This window comes from Hemicordylus capensis, chromosome 2, assembly GCF_027244095.1.
Source record: "Hemicordylus capensis ecotype Gifberg chromosome 2, rHemCap1.1.pri, whole genome shotgun sequence".
In the NCBI taxonomy this organism is placed as follows: domain Eukaryota; kingdom Metazoa; phylum Chordata; class Lepidosauria; order Squamata; family Cordylidae; genus Hemicordylus; species Hemicordylus capensis.
Window position 1 is genome coordinate 207,256,396 of NC_069658.1, and position 17,520 is coordinate 207,273,915.

The following is a 17,520-nucleotide window of genomic DNA, read 5'->3' on the forward strand; positions in this document are numbered from 1 at the left end:
CAGGGGTCACTCCATGAAATTGATTGCCAGGAGGTCTAGGACCAGCAAACGGAGGTACTTTTTCACACAAGGCATCATCCACTTGTGGAATTCTCTGCCACAAGATGTGGTGACGGCCAACAACCCAGACGGCTTCAAGAGGGGTTTGGCTATAACTTCATGGAGGAGAGAACTATCAAGGGCTACTAGTCGGGAGGGCTATAGACCACCTCCAGTCTCAAAGGCAGGATGCCTCTGAGTAGCAGTTGCAGGGGAGGAACCGCAGGAGAGAGGGCCTGCCCCTTTCAACTCCTGCCCGTAGGGTTCCAGAGGCATCTGGTGGGCCACTGTGGGAAACAGGATGCTGGACTAGATGTACTGCCTTGGGCCTGATCCAGCAGGGCTGTTCTGGTGTAACCCTGCTGCAGATCTCCTCTCTTCTCACCTCACACAGGCCTCAACATATATATTTTCATTCTTATTGATCCCAAACAGCTCTGGAGGCCTAGGAGTTCTAGCTGCAGACCTCTGTGGGCCCGGCCCTCCCTGGTCGCTGGCTTCCCTCACCAGCTGCTCGGCGCCTTTGGACCGGCCTCGGGCAGAGCCAGCCTCCCTGCTCTCCTTCTTGGGCTGTTGGCCGCCTTCTCTCTCTAGTTCCTCTGGAAGGAGGCCCGGCCACTCCTAGCCCAGCTGGTGGCACCTTGGAAATCGGTGGGCAGCTGCAGAGTCCCTTTGGCTCCCTCCCTGGCTGTGGGCCCTTCTCCTCCGTGGACCGTTTGGGAGCCCGTCAAAGAAAGCCCTTCCGCTTGCTCCTCCAAACTCCTGCCTGCAAACAGATAAGCCGAGCTCACTGGCCAATTGAATGCCCCCCACCACACCCCATTGCTAAGGAGTGCATCAGTGGCCTCAGTGCAGAGAGAGGACCTCTGCACGTCTTGGCTGTTGCGAGGAGCTGGGCTGACAGCGGCTCACAGGAGAAGGCTGGAATTCAGGCGTGGCTCCTTGGTTCAGCAACCGCAGAAGTAAAGACGGAGGAGGAGGAGGTTTCCCCGTGGAAACTCAGGCCTTCCAAGGGAGGAGAGAAACATGGTGGGGATTTTCAAAAAAAAATTTCGGGGGGTCAAACACAGTTTAAAGACTGCCTTTCAGACCCCTCCTGCAGTGGGGGAGGAGAGAGACGCTGTGATTCTCTCTGCATGGCAGATGGAGTGTCCTTGAGGCAGAGAGGCTAAGACACAGGGAGTGTGTCTTACAACAGCCTTGCAGTGTAGTCCGGAGACGTCTCGGGCTCAGCCTGTGTGCACACCATCCCTTTTCATTAGCCTAGGGGCAATAATAGAGGACTGCTTAATTGCTCCCGTCTTGGCACAGAAACTGGTTGCAGGGCAATATTCATTTATTGTTGAATTTGTAGACTGCTTTTCATTAAAATTAATCCCAAAGCGGTTTACAATATAATTAAAACAATGCACAATCAAAAGTACAAATATTAAATTTAAATGTTAAAAAATGCATCTCTATTTTAAAAGTTTTTTTAAAAAAACATATAGAATAAAACTGTGAACACACAGAAAAAGCCAGTGTGAGGAGCTGCGTTGTTACTTGTTTTCTAAAAAACGATCTCCCTCGCAGCGGGCAATGACTTGACTAGCAAGCCAGAGGTTGCTGGTTCGAGTCCCCGCTGGTATGCTTCCCAGACTATGGGAGGCAACTCTATCGGGCAGCAGCGATCTAGGCAGGTGCTGAAATGCATCATCATCATCATCATCATCATCTCACACTGCGCGGGAGGAGGCAATGGTCAACCCCTCCTGCATTCTACCAAAATAAAAGCGCAGGACTCTGCGGGCGCCAGGAGTCGACACTGACTCGACGGCACTCTTTTCCTTTGCCTGTTCTATGGGCTCCTGCAGGGCCGCTTCTCATTTTCCCAAGGAACCAGAGAACTCTGTCTCTGGAGGACAACTGGGTTATGACTCTATTGATTTCCTTACTCTATGTGCCCATAAAGAACGCGGAGAACCGCGGAGGCCAGGGGCTTAACCATAGAGATGCTGAAGGGGAGAGCGACGCCACAAAGAGAGAATGGGGAGAGAGGGCGGTCTTTCCCGGGCCGCTCTATCTGCCGTCATCTCTATGCCCCGCGGTCTCGTGCCCAGCGGCGCCGCTCTGGCCTCCTCGCTTCCCTCCCTTGGCGCGTCGCGATGTCGTCATCAATCCGCGCTGGCAAGATGGCGGCGGCAGTGCGGGCCGTGCTGTGGCGGTGCGGGCGGCCTCCGCCTCCCCGGGCCTGGCGGGGCCGCGGCCGCCTCGGCTCGCTCCCGGCCCCGCGACGGGCGCCTCCCTCTCCGCATCCCCTGGCGGGGGCGGCGGCAAGGCCCTGGTCCCTCTGGGCGCCCCCAGCAGCCCCTCCACCGCCCCTCCGCTGCCTCCACCTGCTGTGCGGCGGGCCCGGGGGCGGCGAGGAGAAGGAGGGAGGCGGCCTGGAGGGCCCCGAGGGGGGCGGCGGCGGCGGAGGGATGCCCGGCTCCAGCTCGGATGGAGGGGCGCCGGTGGTGACGGCACTGGCCCCGCTGATGGTGCCCGAGCATGTCCCGCACGTGCCGCTGATCGCTGTCACCAAGACCCCCGTCTTCCCCCGCTTCATCAAGATCATCGAGGTGGGTAGCGGGCTGGGAGGGGCAGCTGCGGCACAGCCGGTGGGGGCGGGGAGAGAGAGAGGCAGAGCCCTGCCCCGAGGAGCATGCAGAGGATCTTGGGGGTGCAGGAGGAGGAGGAAGGACCTCCCTCTGCTTGAGCTGCCCTTGAAGAGCTGCTGCCGGTCAGAGTAGGGAAGGCCAGGTTAGATGGACCAGTGGCCCGACTTGGGCGGGGGGCATCCTGTGATGATGGAGGCAGAGCTTGGGGCTCCCTTGCTGTGCCTGGAGAAGGTCCTGGGTCCGGTCCCTGGCAGCTGGGAAAGAGCCCCTGCCTGGCCCCTTGGAGAGCTGCTGCCAGTCAGTGCAGGTAATACTGAGCCAGATGGACCAAGGGGCTGACTTGGCAGGCTTCCTATGTCTGTGGCCTAGCTCCAAGTAGGAGGGCAAGATGTCCTGCTCATTGTCTCTGTCTCTCTTTCTCTCGCTCGTTCATTCTTTCCCAAAGCTAAGAGGATATTAACCGTCTTGGGTCAGAGCTTGAACACACCAACCCCTGCAGAGCAAGCGCCAGGTCCTCAGTTCAGTCCTAGCATCTCCACCCTAAAGAGTCTCCTCTCCAGCCCCATTCTCCAAATCTAGACTCTTAAGTATTTGGGGCGGGGGCACGTTTGTGTATGTTCACTCTGTGAAGTCACATGTACAGCAGTTGTTGATGTATCGCTCTCCATAAGTGCCAGCAAAGAGAGAGGCTCAGTATGAGGGGCTTTTGTTTGTGCCTGGGAGTGCCACCCTCTGATCTGGATTCAGCTTCCCTGAATTCTAGACTCTCAGCAGTTCTCTAGCGGTGAAAAGTTTTGCGGCGGGGTTTCGTAATACTCAGTACATCCACATTCCCTGCAAGGGTGCCACCTCCTTTGCTTTTGGTGTGTTGAATGAGAGAGAGCCTAGCAAAGGGGGCCACAGTTCCCCAGTCCGATTGTGCGCTGCTCTAGCCTGAGGTGTTTGTGTGAATTTGGCACATTGCATGATAGTCGGTTGCCCTTGGGGGAGGCACAGTCCTTGAGCCTGTCATAAATCTGGCCTGGCTCCCTGCCCGTCCCGCGGCTGAGTCCTTGACGCAGCTCCAAACAACTGTTTGCCCTCGTGCTTTCGTTCTCAGGGGTCTGTCGGAGCTGGGGTGGTATTTTGCAAGTCAGCCTAATATATGTGAAAGGGACCTATAGGAAAGGGTTAGGGTTAGGGTTATGGGAGATGTTCCTTCTCAAAGAGCATCCGCTCAGTTTGGGGGTTGGTTCGTCTCTGCTTGGCTGCAGGAGCCATGGCTTGGAAGCAGCAGTTTGTGCTTGGAATGCAGATGTGACCTTCAGCCCCTATTAACCACCCGGGCGGGGGGAATCTGCTTTCCTCTTCTCCTTCTCGGAGGAGGCTTCTCAGGAGGCCACGTCAGCCGGCCACTTGCTGGGATTTCACTGTATTTCATCATCTCCTTCAGGCGTAGCTGCTCACTGCTAGAAACTCCCTTGAAAGCTTCTGGGCTGAGGAGTTGGCAGGGCGCTGCTCATCTGCAGGCAGAGATGGGCCTTTAACCTTGGCGTTGCCGCTAGCCCAGGACGGCTCTCCTCCTGCCCTTCCCCTTGAGTTGCTTTGGCAATCCTTTCATCTGAAAAATGCGATCCACCCCCCAGTGAGGACGCTGATAGCCCCAGAGAATGCCAAGGCTGCATCCTCTAGGAAGGTCTTGGCAGGCCAGGGGAGAGATGGCCCTGAAGCAGGAGCTGGCTGGAAGGGTGCTTCCTTTTCCCTGGACGTTGGCTGATGCGATAGCCAAGCGTTGTGAAATGGAGGGCAGACGGGAGGGAGAACGGAGTGTTTCCTGGCGACTTCTGGGGTGGCTGGGAGGTTTTTGCAGGGCTGCCTCCTGCTCCACTTCTGCACAGCTCCAAAGAGGGGGACCCTTCCCTCTGGTTGCAGAGTTCTCCTAGGACGCCTTCCGTGTCACTGGAGTCATTTTTCTGAGGCCAAGCACAATGGGCATCATCCTAGTGTGTGTGAGTCCCGTCAGATGCCTGGGGAAGCCCACAAGCGTGTCCTGCAAGGCCACCGGCCTCCCCTGTGGGTCTGCTCCCTCAGCCCCTGGTCATCAGAAGCAGACGGAGCAGTGATATCGGTCAGCCTCCTCCATGACGGTGCTCTGAAGAAAGGGGTCAGGCAACCTACACCAGTGGCCGTCAGCGTGGCTTCATTGGCACTTGCCTTCCACCACTCCGCTTGGCTGGATTGTCAAGGAGGCACACAGTCCCAGCGCTCAGATATGGGAGGGCTCCGGGCTGTAATCCAGGCCTTTCCTTGGCTGCCAAGGGGCTGTTGAAGGGCTCGGCTCTCTCTCTGCCAAGCCGCTTGTGATGAGTCCGTCTCCTCCACCTCTTCCTCAGGTGAAGAACAAGAAGCTGGTGGAGCTGCTGAGGAGAAAGGTCCGCCTTGCCCAGCCGTACGCGGGGGTCTTTCTCAAGAAAGACGACAAGTAAGGGCCCCGCTTCTGGCGCCGCGCTGCCCGAGGCCTCCTTTGCCTGCAGCAGGCAGTGTGCCCCCAAGGGCTGCCCCACAGCTCTTTCGGAGAACAGGGAGGCAGCTTGTCCTGTTCTGGAGCACCCTCTGCATTGCCTCCCCCCGGCTTAAAAGGCGTCCTTTGGGTCTGGTCCAAATGGTTGTCGTTGGGAGCTCAGCTAATTGCAGGATGCATTTCCACAAGTGCAGATCCGGGTGGGGTCAGGGGCAGAGTTTGGTCCCTCCTCCCCACATCAATTCCAACCCCTGTTTCTGTTGCCAGCAATGAATCGGATGTGGTGGAGAATCTGAACGAAATCTACCAGACGGGGACCTTTGTCCAGATCCACGAAATGCAAGACCTGGGAGACAGGCTGCGGATGATCGTCATGGGGCACCGAAGGTACACGCCCCGGCATCCTGGCTTCCTCTTCTTGCTGGCCTCCGTGCGGTTCCTGTGACTTTTCTGAGGAGAGGGCACAGCTGCTGTGTTGCATGTGAACTGTGTGAAGAGTTCTTCTTGCACTTTTCTCCCCCCTCTCTGCCCAAAGGTGCCCCCCCCCGGGCAATCTTCAGAATAGCCCTCGGCGACTAAAGTTGCCCAGTGTGCTTTCTGACAGAGTGAGGATTCAGGTCTCACTCCTCGAACCGACCACTCTGTCCTGCCGGCTCTCCAACTGAGCCGTAACTGCGCATGTTCTTAGCCTAAGGCGGATCTCCTTCCTTCTGGAGCAACTTCCGCGATGCTCCTTGGGGGCGTCTGGCCACCTCCAATGCCTCTGGGACACGACAGCAGGGATTGGGAGCCCGGCTGAGTCCAGCACGCTCAGCCCGACACGACCCGGGCTCACCGCTGCCCTCCTGCGACAGGGAGGGGCCAGATCCTTCCCAGACGTGCAGCTCTTCTCCCCTTTGGCCCTCAAAAAGGGAGTCTCTGCACCAGCAGCTGGCCCTGCTCAGCTGCCCCCCCCCCCGTGTGTCTTGCTGCAGGATCCGTATAAACAAGCTGCTGGAGGTGGAGCCCGAGGAGCCGGAGCCCGAGGCCAAGCAGAAGGCCCGGGGCAGGCAGAAGCGGTCCCAGAGGGAGGCGATGGAGCAGCCTGTGGCCCCAGAGCAGGCAGGCGAGGGGGTGCTGGAGCCCCTGGAGGCCTCTCTTGGGGAGGTGCTCATGGTGGAAGTGGACAACGTCGCCCATGAGGAGTTCCAGGTCACGGAAGAGGTCAAGGTAAGGGAGGGCAGGGCCGGGCCGGGCCGGGCCGGGCCCCCGCGGGGCACGCAGGAGGTCCCCGGCAGCGTCTCCAGCCCGGGCTAGAGAAGGCCCTTCTCCCTGCATGTGGCTCGGGGCCCTTCCCTGCTTGGTCCACTAGGAGGCAGCCTCTCTTGGGGAAAGCCTCGCGACTCCCGTTTGTCCTTGTGAGTCTTCGCACAGACAGCGATGATTCTGTTTGGGTCGAGGGCGGGAGAGGGAGAGGAGAGGCCGACCCTTCTGGGGGAAGGCCTGGGTCACCCTTGGGGGCTGCCTTGCGTCCTTCGGCTCCGCTCCTCAGACCGCGCCCCGGTGTCTCGTTTGTAGGCTCTGACGGCAGAAATTGTCAAGACCATCCGCGACATCATTGCCTTGAACCCTCTTTACAGGTCTGTCTCCCCCACGCCCGCCCCACCATTGTCAACCTGAACTTGGAAAGTCATCCCCCTCTTTTGCTGTGGGGCTCGTCTGTTGGAGGATGATTGGGGTGGCTGGTTCTTCGGAGTGCCGAGTTTATCAGGAGTTGGGGGGGAGCATAGCAGCCCAGCTAGCCGCTGGCCACTACAGCACTGGAATTGGCCACCACTGCCGCCTGGGTCTGAAGAACAGCTGTTCTGACTGGGGCTCAGAAATGCCCCCGGCTCCTTCCTGGAGGCACTTTGTACCTGGCAGGTTTCCAGAAGGGACTCTGTCACTCTAGCCTGTGGGTGGTGGGCTGGTGCTCTTGCAGCAGGAAAGGGGAGTGGGCCGGAGGGCTGGAGAACAAACGAGCTGGTTGTGCTGGCCACCAGACTGTCCGTGCAGACTCAGAGTTGTCAAATAGGCTTCCGTCTCCTCCCATCATCCCATTGGCCATTGTGGCTAAGGATGACGGGCATCGTAGTCCAAAAACATCTGGGGACCCAAGTTTGAGAACTCTTGCCATACATCAAGATGTAAACGCATCTGGGATCCATACACACACACACACACACACACACACACACACACACACACACACACACACACACTTCAAGCCATTACTAAAGGCTCTTTCCTTTTTTTTTCTCTTTAAATTTTTATTGATTTTAACAATATCTTGAACATCTCATTACATCTAATTAAACAAAAATGGACTTCCAGCTCACCAATCAGCGTGAATCACTAACTATACAATTAACCCTTGCTATAATAATTCAAAACATATATCCTATATCTTACCAAACTCTATTTTAGTCTACTCAACCTGCTAATATTACTAAATTTCAAACCCTATTGAAAAATCAATATTAGGAAAATAGTTCTTTAGGTACAGTAAGAATGGTTTCCAATCTTCTTTAAAACCTTCTAAATGTTGATCTCTTATCAGTACTATAAGTTTTGTCATCTCCGCATATTCCAAAATTTTTATCAGCCAATCTTCTTTTGAGGGCAGTTCATTGTCCTTCCATTTCTGTGCATATACTATTCTGGCCGCCGTGGTTGCATACATGAAGAATGTTAAATTGCTTGTGGAAAACTCTCCTTGCGTTATTCCCAACAGGGAGGATTCTGGGCTCTTAGGAAATGTCATTAAATTTTTTTTTTTAACTCATATCATGTCCCAAAAGGCCTTTGCCTTCCTACAAGACCACCACATATGAAAAAAAGTTCCTTCACAATGTCCACATTTCCAACATTTGTTTGAAACATTTTTATACATTATCGCCAATTTTTAGGCGTCAAATAGCACCTGTACATCATCTTATAATAATTTTCTTTTAAAGTGTAACATGCAGTGAACTTTAAATCAGTTTTCCATAATTTTTCCCAAGCTGTCATATCTATATTATGACCCACTTCATCTCTTGTCTCTTCCAAAAGCAACAGCCTATACATCTTAGACACTAATTTTTCATCATTTTCACATAGCTCCTTCTCAAATCTTGACATTTGATCCTCAAATCCAAGTTTGGAATCCTTCTTAAAAACTTCATTTAACTGATGGTACTGAAACCAATTACTAACCAGATTTTGTACTTCGATTAATTTTTTTAACTTACAGCCCTTTTCTTGAAAACACAACAGATCCCTATAGGTACCCCATTGCGGTTGCATATTTATCGCTTTACGTACTAAAGCTTCAATCGGGGATAACCATATGGCTTTAATTTGCTGGAAAGAGCCTTTAGTTAGTTATTACTAAAGGCTCTTTCCAGGAAACTGAAGCCAGGGTGTGCAGTGACTGCAGATGACTCCAGCTCACCGGGTTGTAACTGAACACGGTGGCATGGGAAGACAGTGGCCGGGCTCTGACTGCTGATTCTCGCTCCCCAGAGAGTCGGTGCTGCAGATGATGCAGGCAGGGCAGCGCGTGGTGGACAACCCCATCTACCTGAGCGACATGGGCGCGGCCTTGACGGGGGCCGAGTCGCACGAGCTGCAGGACGTCCTGGAAGAGACCAACGTAAGGGCAGGGGCGTCCCGGGCCTGGCTGTCCCCTGAGCAGCGGCTCGGGCTGTGTGCCCTGGGTGAGCCCGACGGGTGGTGTGTCTGCTTCTCTCTCCTAGATCCCCAAGCGCCTCTACAAAGCCCTCTCTCTCCTCAAGAAGGAATATGAGCTCAGCAAACTCCAGCAGCGGCTGGGGCGAGAGGTGAGGCCGGAGCGCGTCTCTGCCTGCAGATGGTTGGGTGGGGCGGTGGGGGCTCCCTCTCGGGAGGGGCTCAGAGCTGGGAGAGGGCAGCCGAGATGGTCGGGGCCTTAGGAGGCAAGGCTGCAGCATCCGCGGCTCTTTACTCGGGCCTCCCTGGGCCTGATCCGGCAGGGCCCTTCTTGAGTTCTTCCGGGAAAGCAGCTGCCCGTTGTCCCTTCCGCAGGTGGAGGAGAAGATCAAGCAGACGCAGCGCAAGTACCTCCTGCAGGAGCAGCTGAAGATCATCAAGAAGGAGCTGGGCCTGGAGAAGGAGGACAAGGACGCCATTGAGGAGAAGTTCCGGGAGCGGCTGAAGGAGCTGGTGGTGCCCAAGCATGTGACGGAGGTGATCGACGAGGAGCTGAGCAAGCTCGGGCTTCTGGACAACCACTCTTCCGAGTTCAGGTGGGGGCCCCTCTTGCCCCCCTCTGCAGAAAAGAAAACCTCCCCGGTTGCGAGTGTGAGGTGGGGGCGGAGGCCCCTGTGGGGACTGGGGGTTGCATGAGGAGGAGGAGGAGGTCCTCCGGTAGGCTCTGGGGCGGTTCTGACGCCGTCGGGCGGCTCTGTGTGTGTGTGTTTCCTCAGCGTCACCCGGAACTACTTGGACTGGCTGACCTCCATCCCTTGGGGCAAGTGCAGCGAGGAGAACCTGGACCTCACCCGAGCCCAGGCGGTCCTGGAGGAGGATCACTACGGGATGGAGGACGTCAAAAAGAGGATCCTGGTAATGGCCTGGTGGCATCTGGACTGAAACCGTGTGCGTGCACGCTGTCTAGGGGTGTGCACAGAACCGCCACACTGCGGTCCAGCACGGGGGGGGTCGCTTTAAGAGCGGCGGGAGGGTTTACTTACCCCTCCTGCCGCTTTCCCGCTCTGGCGCCGTAAATTTACGAGTAATTGGGGGGCGGCAGGATACCTCCCTGCCGCCCCTTCCCCGATCTTGCTCTTAAAAACACTCCCAGTAGTCCTTTGCACGCGCACACACGTCAGAGACGCAAAGGACTACTGGGAGGTTTTTTCAGAGCAAGATCGGGGAAGGGGCGGCAGGGAGGTATCCTGCCGCCCCCCAATTACTCGTAAATTTACGGCGCCAGAGCGGGAAAGCGGCAGGAGGGGTAAGTAAACCCTCCCGCCGCTCTTAAAGCGACCCCCCACCCCCGAACCGAACCACCCAGGACCGGTCCGGAGGCCTTTTCAATGGCCTCTGGACCGTTCCGGCCCCATCCCTAATGCTGCCTTAAGAGAAACAGATCAGTGTTGGAATATAAAGAGGGACAGGAAACAGAGATCACGTTTATAAGGTGTGAAGCGCTCTGGCTGAGAAAAGATGCGTGCACGCCGTAGCCAAGAGATGAGTCCTTGCCTAGCGAGAGTGTTGGGCCTGTCGCTGGGGATGTGAAGAGTTGCAGTCCAACAACATCTGGGGGCCCGAGCAGTGTTCCCTCTCACAGGGATTCCCAGATGCTGTTGACTACAACTCCCAGCATCCCTGGCTGCAATGGCTTTTGCTTGGGGGATTCTGGGCGTTGTAGTCCACAACATCTGGCAGTCCCTGTGAGTGGGAATCCTGAGCCCAAGGTTGAGCAGCCCTGCCTCACAGGAGTGTGTTTCCTGCCTAGAGGTGTGCCTTACGGGAGACGCATTCCTCAGCCGGGACGGTCCACACTCTGAACCTGTGAATATGTTGTTTCCATAACTTGCAAAGATGCAGTTTGGAAAAGCTGCTCCAGGTCTGGATGGCAGAACCAACTGGGTAGCATTTAAGGGCTAGTACGAAGCCCAAGCACAGTGAGTGCTGCCAGGAATAGAGCACTTGGGATATTTTAAATACAAAACGCAAAAGATGGTATCAACATGTACAGGTATAATTATTAATGCATAAAACGTGCCAAGCTTAAGTATAAACACAATGTAAGAACACAGAAGAGACCCAAGTGTAGCACTATGGATTCCACGTTCTGCAATCCTCCCATCAGTCAGGAACGGAAGGGCCCCAAATGGGTCTCTTCTGTGCTGATAAAACACCATAAGGCTTCTGACATGTTGAAGCCAGCTGCTGTCTTCAGCGCATCCAATGGCCAGTAGCCCATGCTCAAGAATTCTTCTTTGAATCGTAGTCCCATGCACTGCCGTAACCTCTTGTGAGTGCCTGTTTCACATGCAGTTGCTGGGTGTCGTATTGAAAAGCCTTCGGGCACCCTTCTGTTCCTGACTGATGAAGGATTGCAAAACATGGAATCTCTAACACTACACATGTCTCTTTTTCACCTCCTTGGCACATTTTATGCATTTATGATGATACCTTGTTTATATCGCCTTGTACATTCTGTACTAAAGATATTCAAAGTGTATTGTTTCTTATAGCAGTTGTTGAGTTGGGGTTCCATGCTCCAGCCTGGAAAGGAAGGCTGCATTCACAGGCAACCCTAGTGAAGCAGAAGGTTTGGGGTCTTTGGGGTGGCGTGGGATCACAAATGTCCCAGTTTCCGTAAACCCAAGGCCAGGTTTCTAACTCTCTTCCCCCGCAGGAATTCATTGCCGTCAGCCAGCTCCGGGGGTCCACCCAAGGCAAGATCCTGTGCTTCTACGGCCCTCCCGGGGTGGGCAAGACCAGCATCGCCCGCTCCATCGCTCGAGCCCTCAACCGGGAGTACTTCCGCTTCAGTGTGGGTGGGATGACGGATGTGGCGGAAATCAAAGGGCACCGGTGAGTGGACGGGACTCCTGCTCACCTCTCTCTTCTCTGCCGCTTGGGAATATGCGCTCGGTGCCGTGGGCCTGAAATGCCGCACCAAGCCAGGCCAAGTCGTGTGCCGAGAGCAGCTCCGTTCTGCAGCCCGCATCAATAAAGCGGCATGGGGAAATCGGCATAATGTTTTCTTTGCAATTTAGCCATGAGGAGCAGGGCGTGGGGGCTCTGTGGATTCAAGGGACCACTCTCTCGGCTGCCCTAGGACCCCCTGGCTTCTGAGATCTTGGCAGGGGGTGCCCTCTGCACACTTTCAGGCCGACTTCTCTCTGGTATTTTTAATGCAGGGGTGGGTGGGGAGACAGAATTAAAAGGAAGCTTCCAAAGCAAGTGAGGACACCCCTTCCCTATTCTTCACCCTTCACTGGTTGTCCTATTTCAGAAGTTCTCTTGGTGACAGACGTTGTAGCACATCCCACATGTATATACAGTCACTTGCAGAGCTGGTCTTGTGAGAGCAAGCATGAATGGTCCTTTTTGCTAAGCAGGGTCCACCCTGGTTTGCATTTGGATGGGAGACTACATGTGTGGGCACTGTAAGATGTTCCCCTCAGGGGATGGGGCCACTCTGGGAAGAGCACCTGTATGCCTGCAGGCAGAAAGTTCCAAGTTCCCTCCAAGATAGGGCTGAGAGCGACTCCTGCCTGCAGCCTTGGAGAAGCCGCTGCCCGTCTGTGCAGACAATACTGAGCTAGATGGACCAAGGGTCTGACTCGGTATATGGCAGCTTCCTATATTTCTATCCAGTTTTGTGTCATGAGATTTTCGTCCCTTGAGATGTGTTTCTTAGGCATGCCAGTCTTGTAGAAGCTGACGTCATTGTCATTGTCGTCTTTTTAAAAAATTAAGTAGAGGTTCTGAAGGGGAAGAGAGGCCCAGGCCCCATCCTCCACTGTCTCCACCTCTTCTATGCAACGGGAAATGCTTCATCTCTGCCCGAGAGTTAGAACTGGAGCCACAGGAGGTCGGGGGTTAGAGGAACAAAGAGAAACGAACTGCTGGCTTGCTGTGGCTTTTGCTTTGTGCCTTGTGGTCGGTTGGTGTGGCTGCTGAACATGACCGCGCTCCGAAATCCAGCACCTGCACACACACTTTTGTCTGGGGGCGAGGGCCAGGGGTGTGACCCCAGGCGTGGTCTCTTGCCCTCCAGGCGGACGTACGTGGGGGCGATGCCAGGGAAGATCATCCAGTGCCTGAAGAAGACCAAGACGGAAAACCCCCTGGTCCTGATTGATGAGGTAAGAAGGCGCTGGCAGCCCCTCGGTGGCTTTCCGATGGGGCCCTGTCTGGGCTCGCTGGATTTAGATGGTGGGTGACCGCAGCGGGCTGTCGCTTCTCTTCCACAGGTGGACAAAATGGGGAGGGGCTACCAAGGGGACCCCGCCTCGGCACTCCTCGAGCTGCTGGACCCGGAGCAGAATTCCAACTTCTTGGACCACTATCTTGATGTGCCAGTGGACTTGTCCAAGGTGTGGCTTTCTCCCCCCGCTGCCGCCACCCCCCCAGATGGTTTCCCCCAGGGCTGGGGGGTCCTTCAGACGCTTGCCCCGGCCACCGGTGGCTTGCTGTCTGGTGTAGCCGAGCTGCGAGGCGGAGCCAGAAGGGAGGATAGCCTTGGCCTCGCTGTCAGGCTGTCGCGGGCTAGAGGCCAAGAGCACAGGGGAGCAGCCCAGCTGGGCCAGGGCATCAGGCTTCTCTAGTCCAGCTCCCAGAGGTCCCTGGGAAGCCACGCAAGCAGGAGACAAAGGCCTGCCCCCTTTCCTGCTACGGCTCCCCTGCCACTGGCGTTCCTTCGGAGGCCTCCTGCTTGTGAGCCTGGAGGCAGCCCCTAGCCCCCGATAGCCCTGACCTCCGTGCGTTTGCGAAGCCCCTTTGGGAGCCAGCCACGCAGGTGGCCATCACTGCCTCCCAGGGCTGAGAATTCCCTCGTTGAGCTCTGTGCCATGTGGGGGGGGACACGGGGGGACGTCCTTCCTCTCGTCTGTCCTAAACCTCCTCCTGCCCGTCAGTGTCCAGGGATGACCCCTGGCTCTTGGGTGATGAGCGAGGGCCAGGCCTGGTTCCCGAAGCAGCCTCTCCTCCCCCCAGGTGCTTTTCATCTGCACTGCCAATGTGGTGGAAACGATCCCCGAGCCCCTGCGGGACAGGATGGAGATGATCAACGTCTCGGGATACGTTGCCCAAGAGAAGCTGGCGATCGCCGAGGTGAGGACGGTGCTGGGGGTGCCGGACACGGTCAGCGGGGAAAGGCCGGGGCCCTCTCCTCCTGCCGCCGGCGTTGGGTGACGGGGGCTCTTTCTCTCTCCCTCCCCCCGCAGAGGTACCTGGTCCCTCAGGCGCGCATCTTGTGCGGCTTGGACGAGAGCAAGGCCAGCATCACCCCTGAGGTCCTGACTGTCCTCATCAAGCAGTACTGCCGAGAGAGCGGAGTGAGGAACCTCCAGAAGCAAGTGGAGAAGGTGAGGGAGCCCATCGGAGGGGCCTCGGAGGGGCCGTCTCTCCCCCTGTCCGCCATGTGTGCCCGTCTTCTGCTGGAAGTACACAACAACCCTCCCTCCTTCCCCTCAGGTGCTTCGGAAATCTGCGTACAAGATCGTCAGCGGGGAAGTCGAGAAAGTCGACGTGACGCCTGGCAACCTCCAGGACTTTGTCGGGAAGCCCATCTTCACCGTGGAGCGGATGTACAATGTGACTCCCCCAGGAGTGGTGATGGGCCTGGCCTGGACAGCCATGGGTGAGAAGCAGGGGGCTGGGGCCACTGGGGGCCACGCGGAGCTCTGCTTGGGCCCCATGCTGGGCTGGACGCCCCTTGGGCTTCTTCCTCTGGTGGGTCTGTCTCAGAAGGGACACCGTAGCACCGGAGAAGCAGGAGGGGGACCCTGATGATAAGGGGGTGAGAGAAGGCAAAAGTGAGGGTACAAATTGGGTGGGGAAAGGGAGAGAGACTTCCTCCTCGCTCCAGGATTGGGGTCACCCAGTGAAACTAATAGGCAGGACTATTAGTCATATTTGTAGTCAGTAAGAAAGGACTGCCAGGACAGACATTCACACAACTCACTGCCACAAGCTATGGTGACTGGCACTCTCCCAGATGGCTTTAAAAGGGGGGATTAGACCCGTACAGGGAGGAGGAGAGGCTCAGCAGGAGCTCTTAGCCATGACCGCTAAATGGTACCTCCATCTTCCAAGGCAGTCTACCTTTTCATTTCCAGTTGCTTTTCTGCCCGGCCTGTGGGCTCCCCAGAGGCATTTGGTGGGTGGCAGCCATGGGAAGCAGGAGGCTGGGCTAGTGGCCCTTTGCTCTTGACCGTGTTCGTTCTGCCATAACCTCCCTCCGAGGGCGGTTGTGGGAATAAGGCTGTGCTGGCGCCAGCTGCCCTGGGGAAGAGACACCCTGCCCCTCCTCCTCCTCCCGCCCAGAGGAACAGCAGCCTGGACCAGCTTAATGTAGAGGTTGGACTACAGAGCCCATCTCCCCCAGCCATGGTGGCCAAAGGGGTGAGGGGAGTTGTAGTCCAACCGCATGTAATGAGAGAGCCTGGCTTGGACTGCCGCTGGGGCCAGCCTTGCCTGGGCTGCTGTGACCCTGGCCTGGCCTCCCTCCGCAGGGGGCTCCACCTTATTCATCGAGACCTCCCTGCGGCGGCCCAAGGAGAAGGAGAACAAGGAGGGCTCCCTGGAAGTCACCGGCCAGCTGGGAGACGTGATGAAGGAGAGCGCCAAGATCGCCTACACCTTTGCCCGGGCCTTCCTGATGCAGAGGGAGCCCGCCAACGACTACCTGGTGTCTTCCCACATCCACCTCCATGTGCCAGAGGTCAGCGGTGTCAAGTGTGCAGACGGGGTGGGCAGGCACCCGGCTCGTGCCTGGCCTCTGGGCAGCAGAGCGGCTGTGTGCTGTGCAGTCGCTTTGGAGCAGCAGAGCGATGATCGCACTGACTGCTTCCTGGCTCTGCGGTTCCTCTTGGTTTCCCCCAAAACATTAAAGAAGAAAAAGAAGAAATTAGAAGGTCAAACTCTGTCTCTTCCCGCTAGGGAGCTACCCCCAAAGATGGACCAAGCGCAGGCTGCACGATCGTCACAGCCCTGCTCTCCTTGGCGATGGATCAGCCCGTGAGGCAAAACGTGGCCATGACCGGGGAGGTGTCGCTGACGGGGAAGATTCTTCCTGTTGGGGGGATCAAGGAGAAAACCATTGCGGTGAGTCCCAGAGCAAAGCGCTTCCCTCCTGCTGTGGCCAGGAGTTCCACCTCCAGTCCCCAATGTGTGGGTAGCATCTCCTCCCCGAAATGGGGTGGGTGGCCAGAAGACAGAACCTGACTCTGCTACAGTTTTGTGAAGGGTGCTGATCCTTCAAGGAACTTGGCAGGGGCTGCAAACTCAGGATCGGGTAATAGGGATTGCTTTGATGTCGTCCCTTCTCCAAGGGGCTTAGACAGATTCACCAAGGACAGGTCTGAGGGCTGTAGGCCACTTCCAGCCGCAGCAGCAGGAGAGAGGGCAGGCACACACCTCTTGCCTGTGGGCTCCCCAGCGGCATCTGGTGGGCAAGAGGAGGCTGGACTTGTTGGGCCTTCTTGGGCCTGATCCAGCAGGGCTGTTACGTTCCCTCTGTAGAGTTCATAGGTGGTCACTCGTGTTTAAAAACATGTCGCCCTCTAAATGTTTCTGCTGGAATAAACAAGTCCAGGACCCCCCACAACTCTGGTTTTTTTGGCTGTTGCAACTTATTCTTGATTTAAAAAATAAAATAAAAATAAAGCTCCCTCTGCTACTGAAAAGGGGTTCTGGGCACCAAGAAGTTGGGCACACATCACCACCCACCCTCTGCAGGGTTCTCCTGTTGGAAACAGATGGCATGGGACTAGTCCAGGGGTGCCGAAGGAGTGAGCCGAGCTACCTGCAACTGGGGCAGCCCTCCAGCTCCTTGCAAATTCCAGCCCATCCACCCAAATATGAACTGGGGAGATCCCTTTTGGAGTATCCGAGCCAGAAGGGGGGCTGGGTCTGGTGTTTCCTCCCACAGGGATTCCCAGATGTTGACTACAGCTCCCAGAATTCTCAGCTAGAATGGCTTTTGTTTGGGATCCTGGGAGCCCCCTTTTAGGCTGATGCTCCAGGGCTGAGCCTGTGTTTTGCTTCCCTCCCCAGGCCAAGCGAGCTGGCGTCTCCTGCATCATCTTCCCCGCAGAGAACAGGAAGGACTATTCGGACCTGGCTGCCTTCATCAGCGAAGGACTCGAAGTGCATTTTGTGGAGCACTACAAGGAGATCTTTGACATTGTTTTCCCAAAGCCCAGTTCCCCAGGAGGGTGAGCTGCTGGGGCTGAAATGCCTCCGCGGTGGGGGCCTGGCCCTCTGCCACCCCACTGCCAGAAGGGCCTGGGGCTGCAGTGGACTGGATTTGCTGCTAAGTAGCTGTCGCTGCCCCACTGAGGGATTGGTTTCTTCATGCCTTGGTCGCTGCAAAGCATTTCCCACACCAAATGATTTGAATTATGAACTTGATTAAAAGTATATCCTGTGAAAACCACAATGTTTGTCTAGCTTTTGCAAAGCAGCCCTGAGACCTGACTTCTCCAGCCTCAGACCACTGTTCCCTCTTGCCTCGTAGGTAGCAGTACTTACAAGGCAGGCTGGTGGTGAAGTCCAGGGCTGAACCTGGGGCCTTCTCTCTGGGTCAGAGTCAGCAGACTCCCCAGGCTGACCTCT

The 17,520-nt window shown here is 56.3% G+C and overlaps 1 protein-coding gene across 2 annotated transcripts; it reads left to right on the forward strand.

Moving 5' to 3' along the window:
- The first annotated feature begins 2,187 nt into the window (after positions 1-2,187).
- On the forward strand, positions 2,188-17,344 carry LONP1 (lon peptidase 1, mitochondrial). Of its 2 annotated transcripts, XR_008315360.1 has the most exons (19): positions 2,188-2,639; positions 5,051-5,139; positions 5,446-5,565; positions 6,153-6,387; positions 6,736-6,797; positions 8,704-8,833; positions 8,937-9,020; positions 9,244-9,464; positions 9,645-9,783; positions 11,588-11,766; positions 12,959-13,046; positions 13,155-13,277; positions 13,897-14,013; positions 14,127-14,267; positions 14,377-14,542; positions 15,417-15,625; positions 15,844-16,008; positions 16,960-17,228; positions 17,268-17,344. XR_008315360.1 is itself a non-coding variant. In XM_053291722.1 (18 exons), exons 1-18 carry the CDS (start codon positions 2,211-2,213, stop codon positions 17,122-17,124), a joined length of 2,862 nt encoding a protein of 953 aa, XP_053147697.1. In that variant the 5' UTR covers positions 2,188-2,210; the 3' UTR covers positions 17,125-17,344. The 2 variants fall into 2 exon arrangements, 1 of the variants encoding a protein (XP_053147697.1); XM_053291722.1 differs by having other exon boundaries at positions 16,960-17,344.
- The last annotated feature ends 176 nt before the right edge of the window (positions 17,345-17,520 follow it).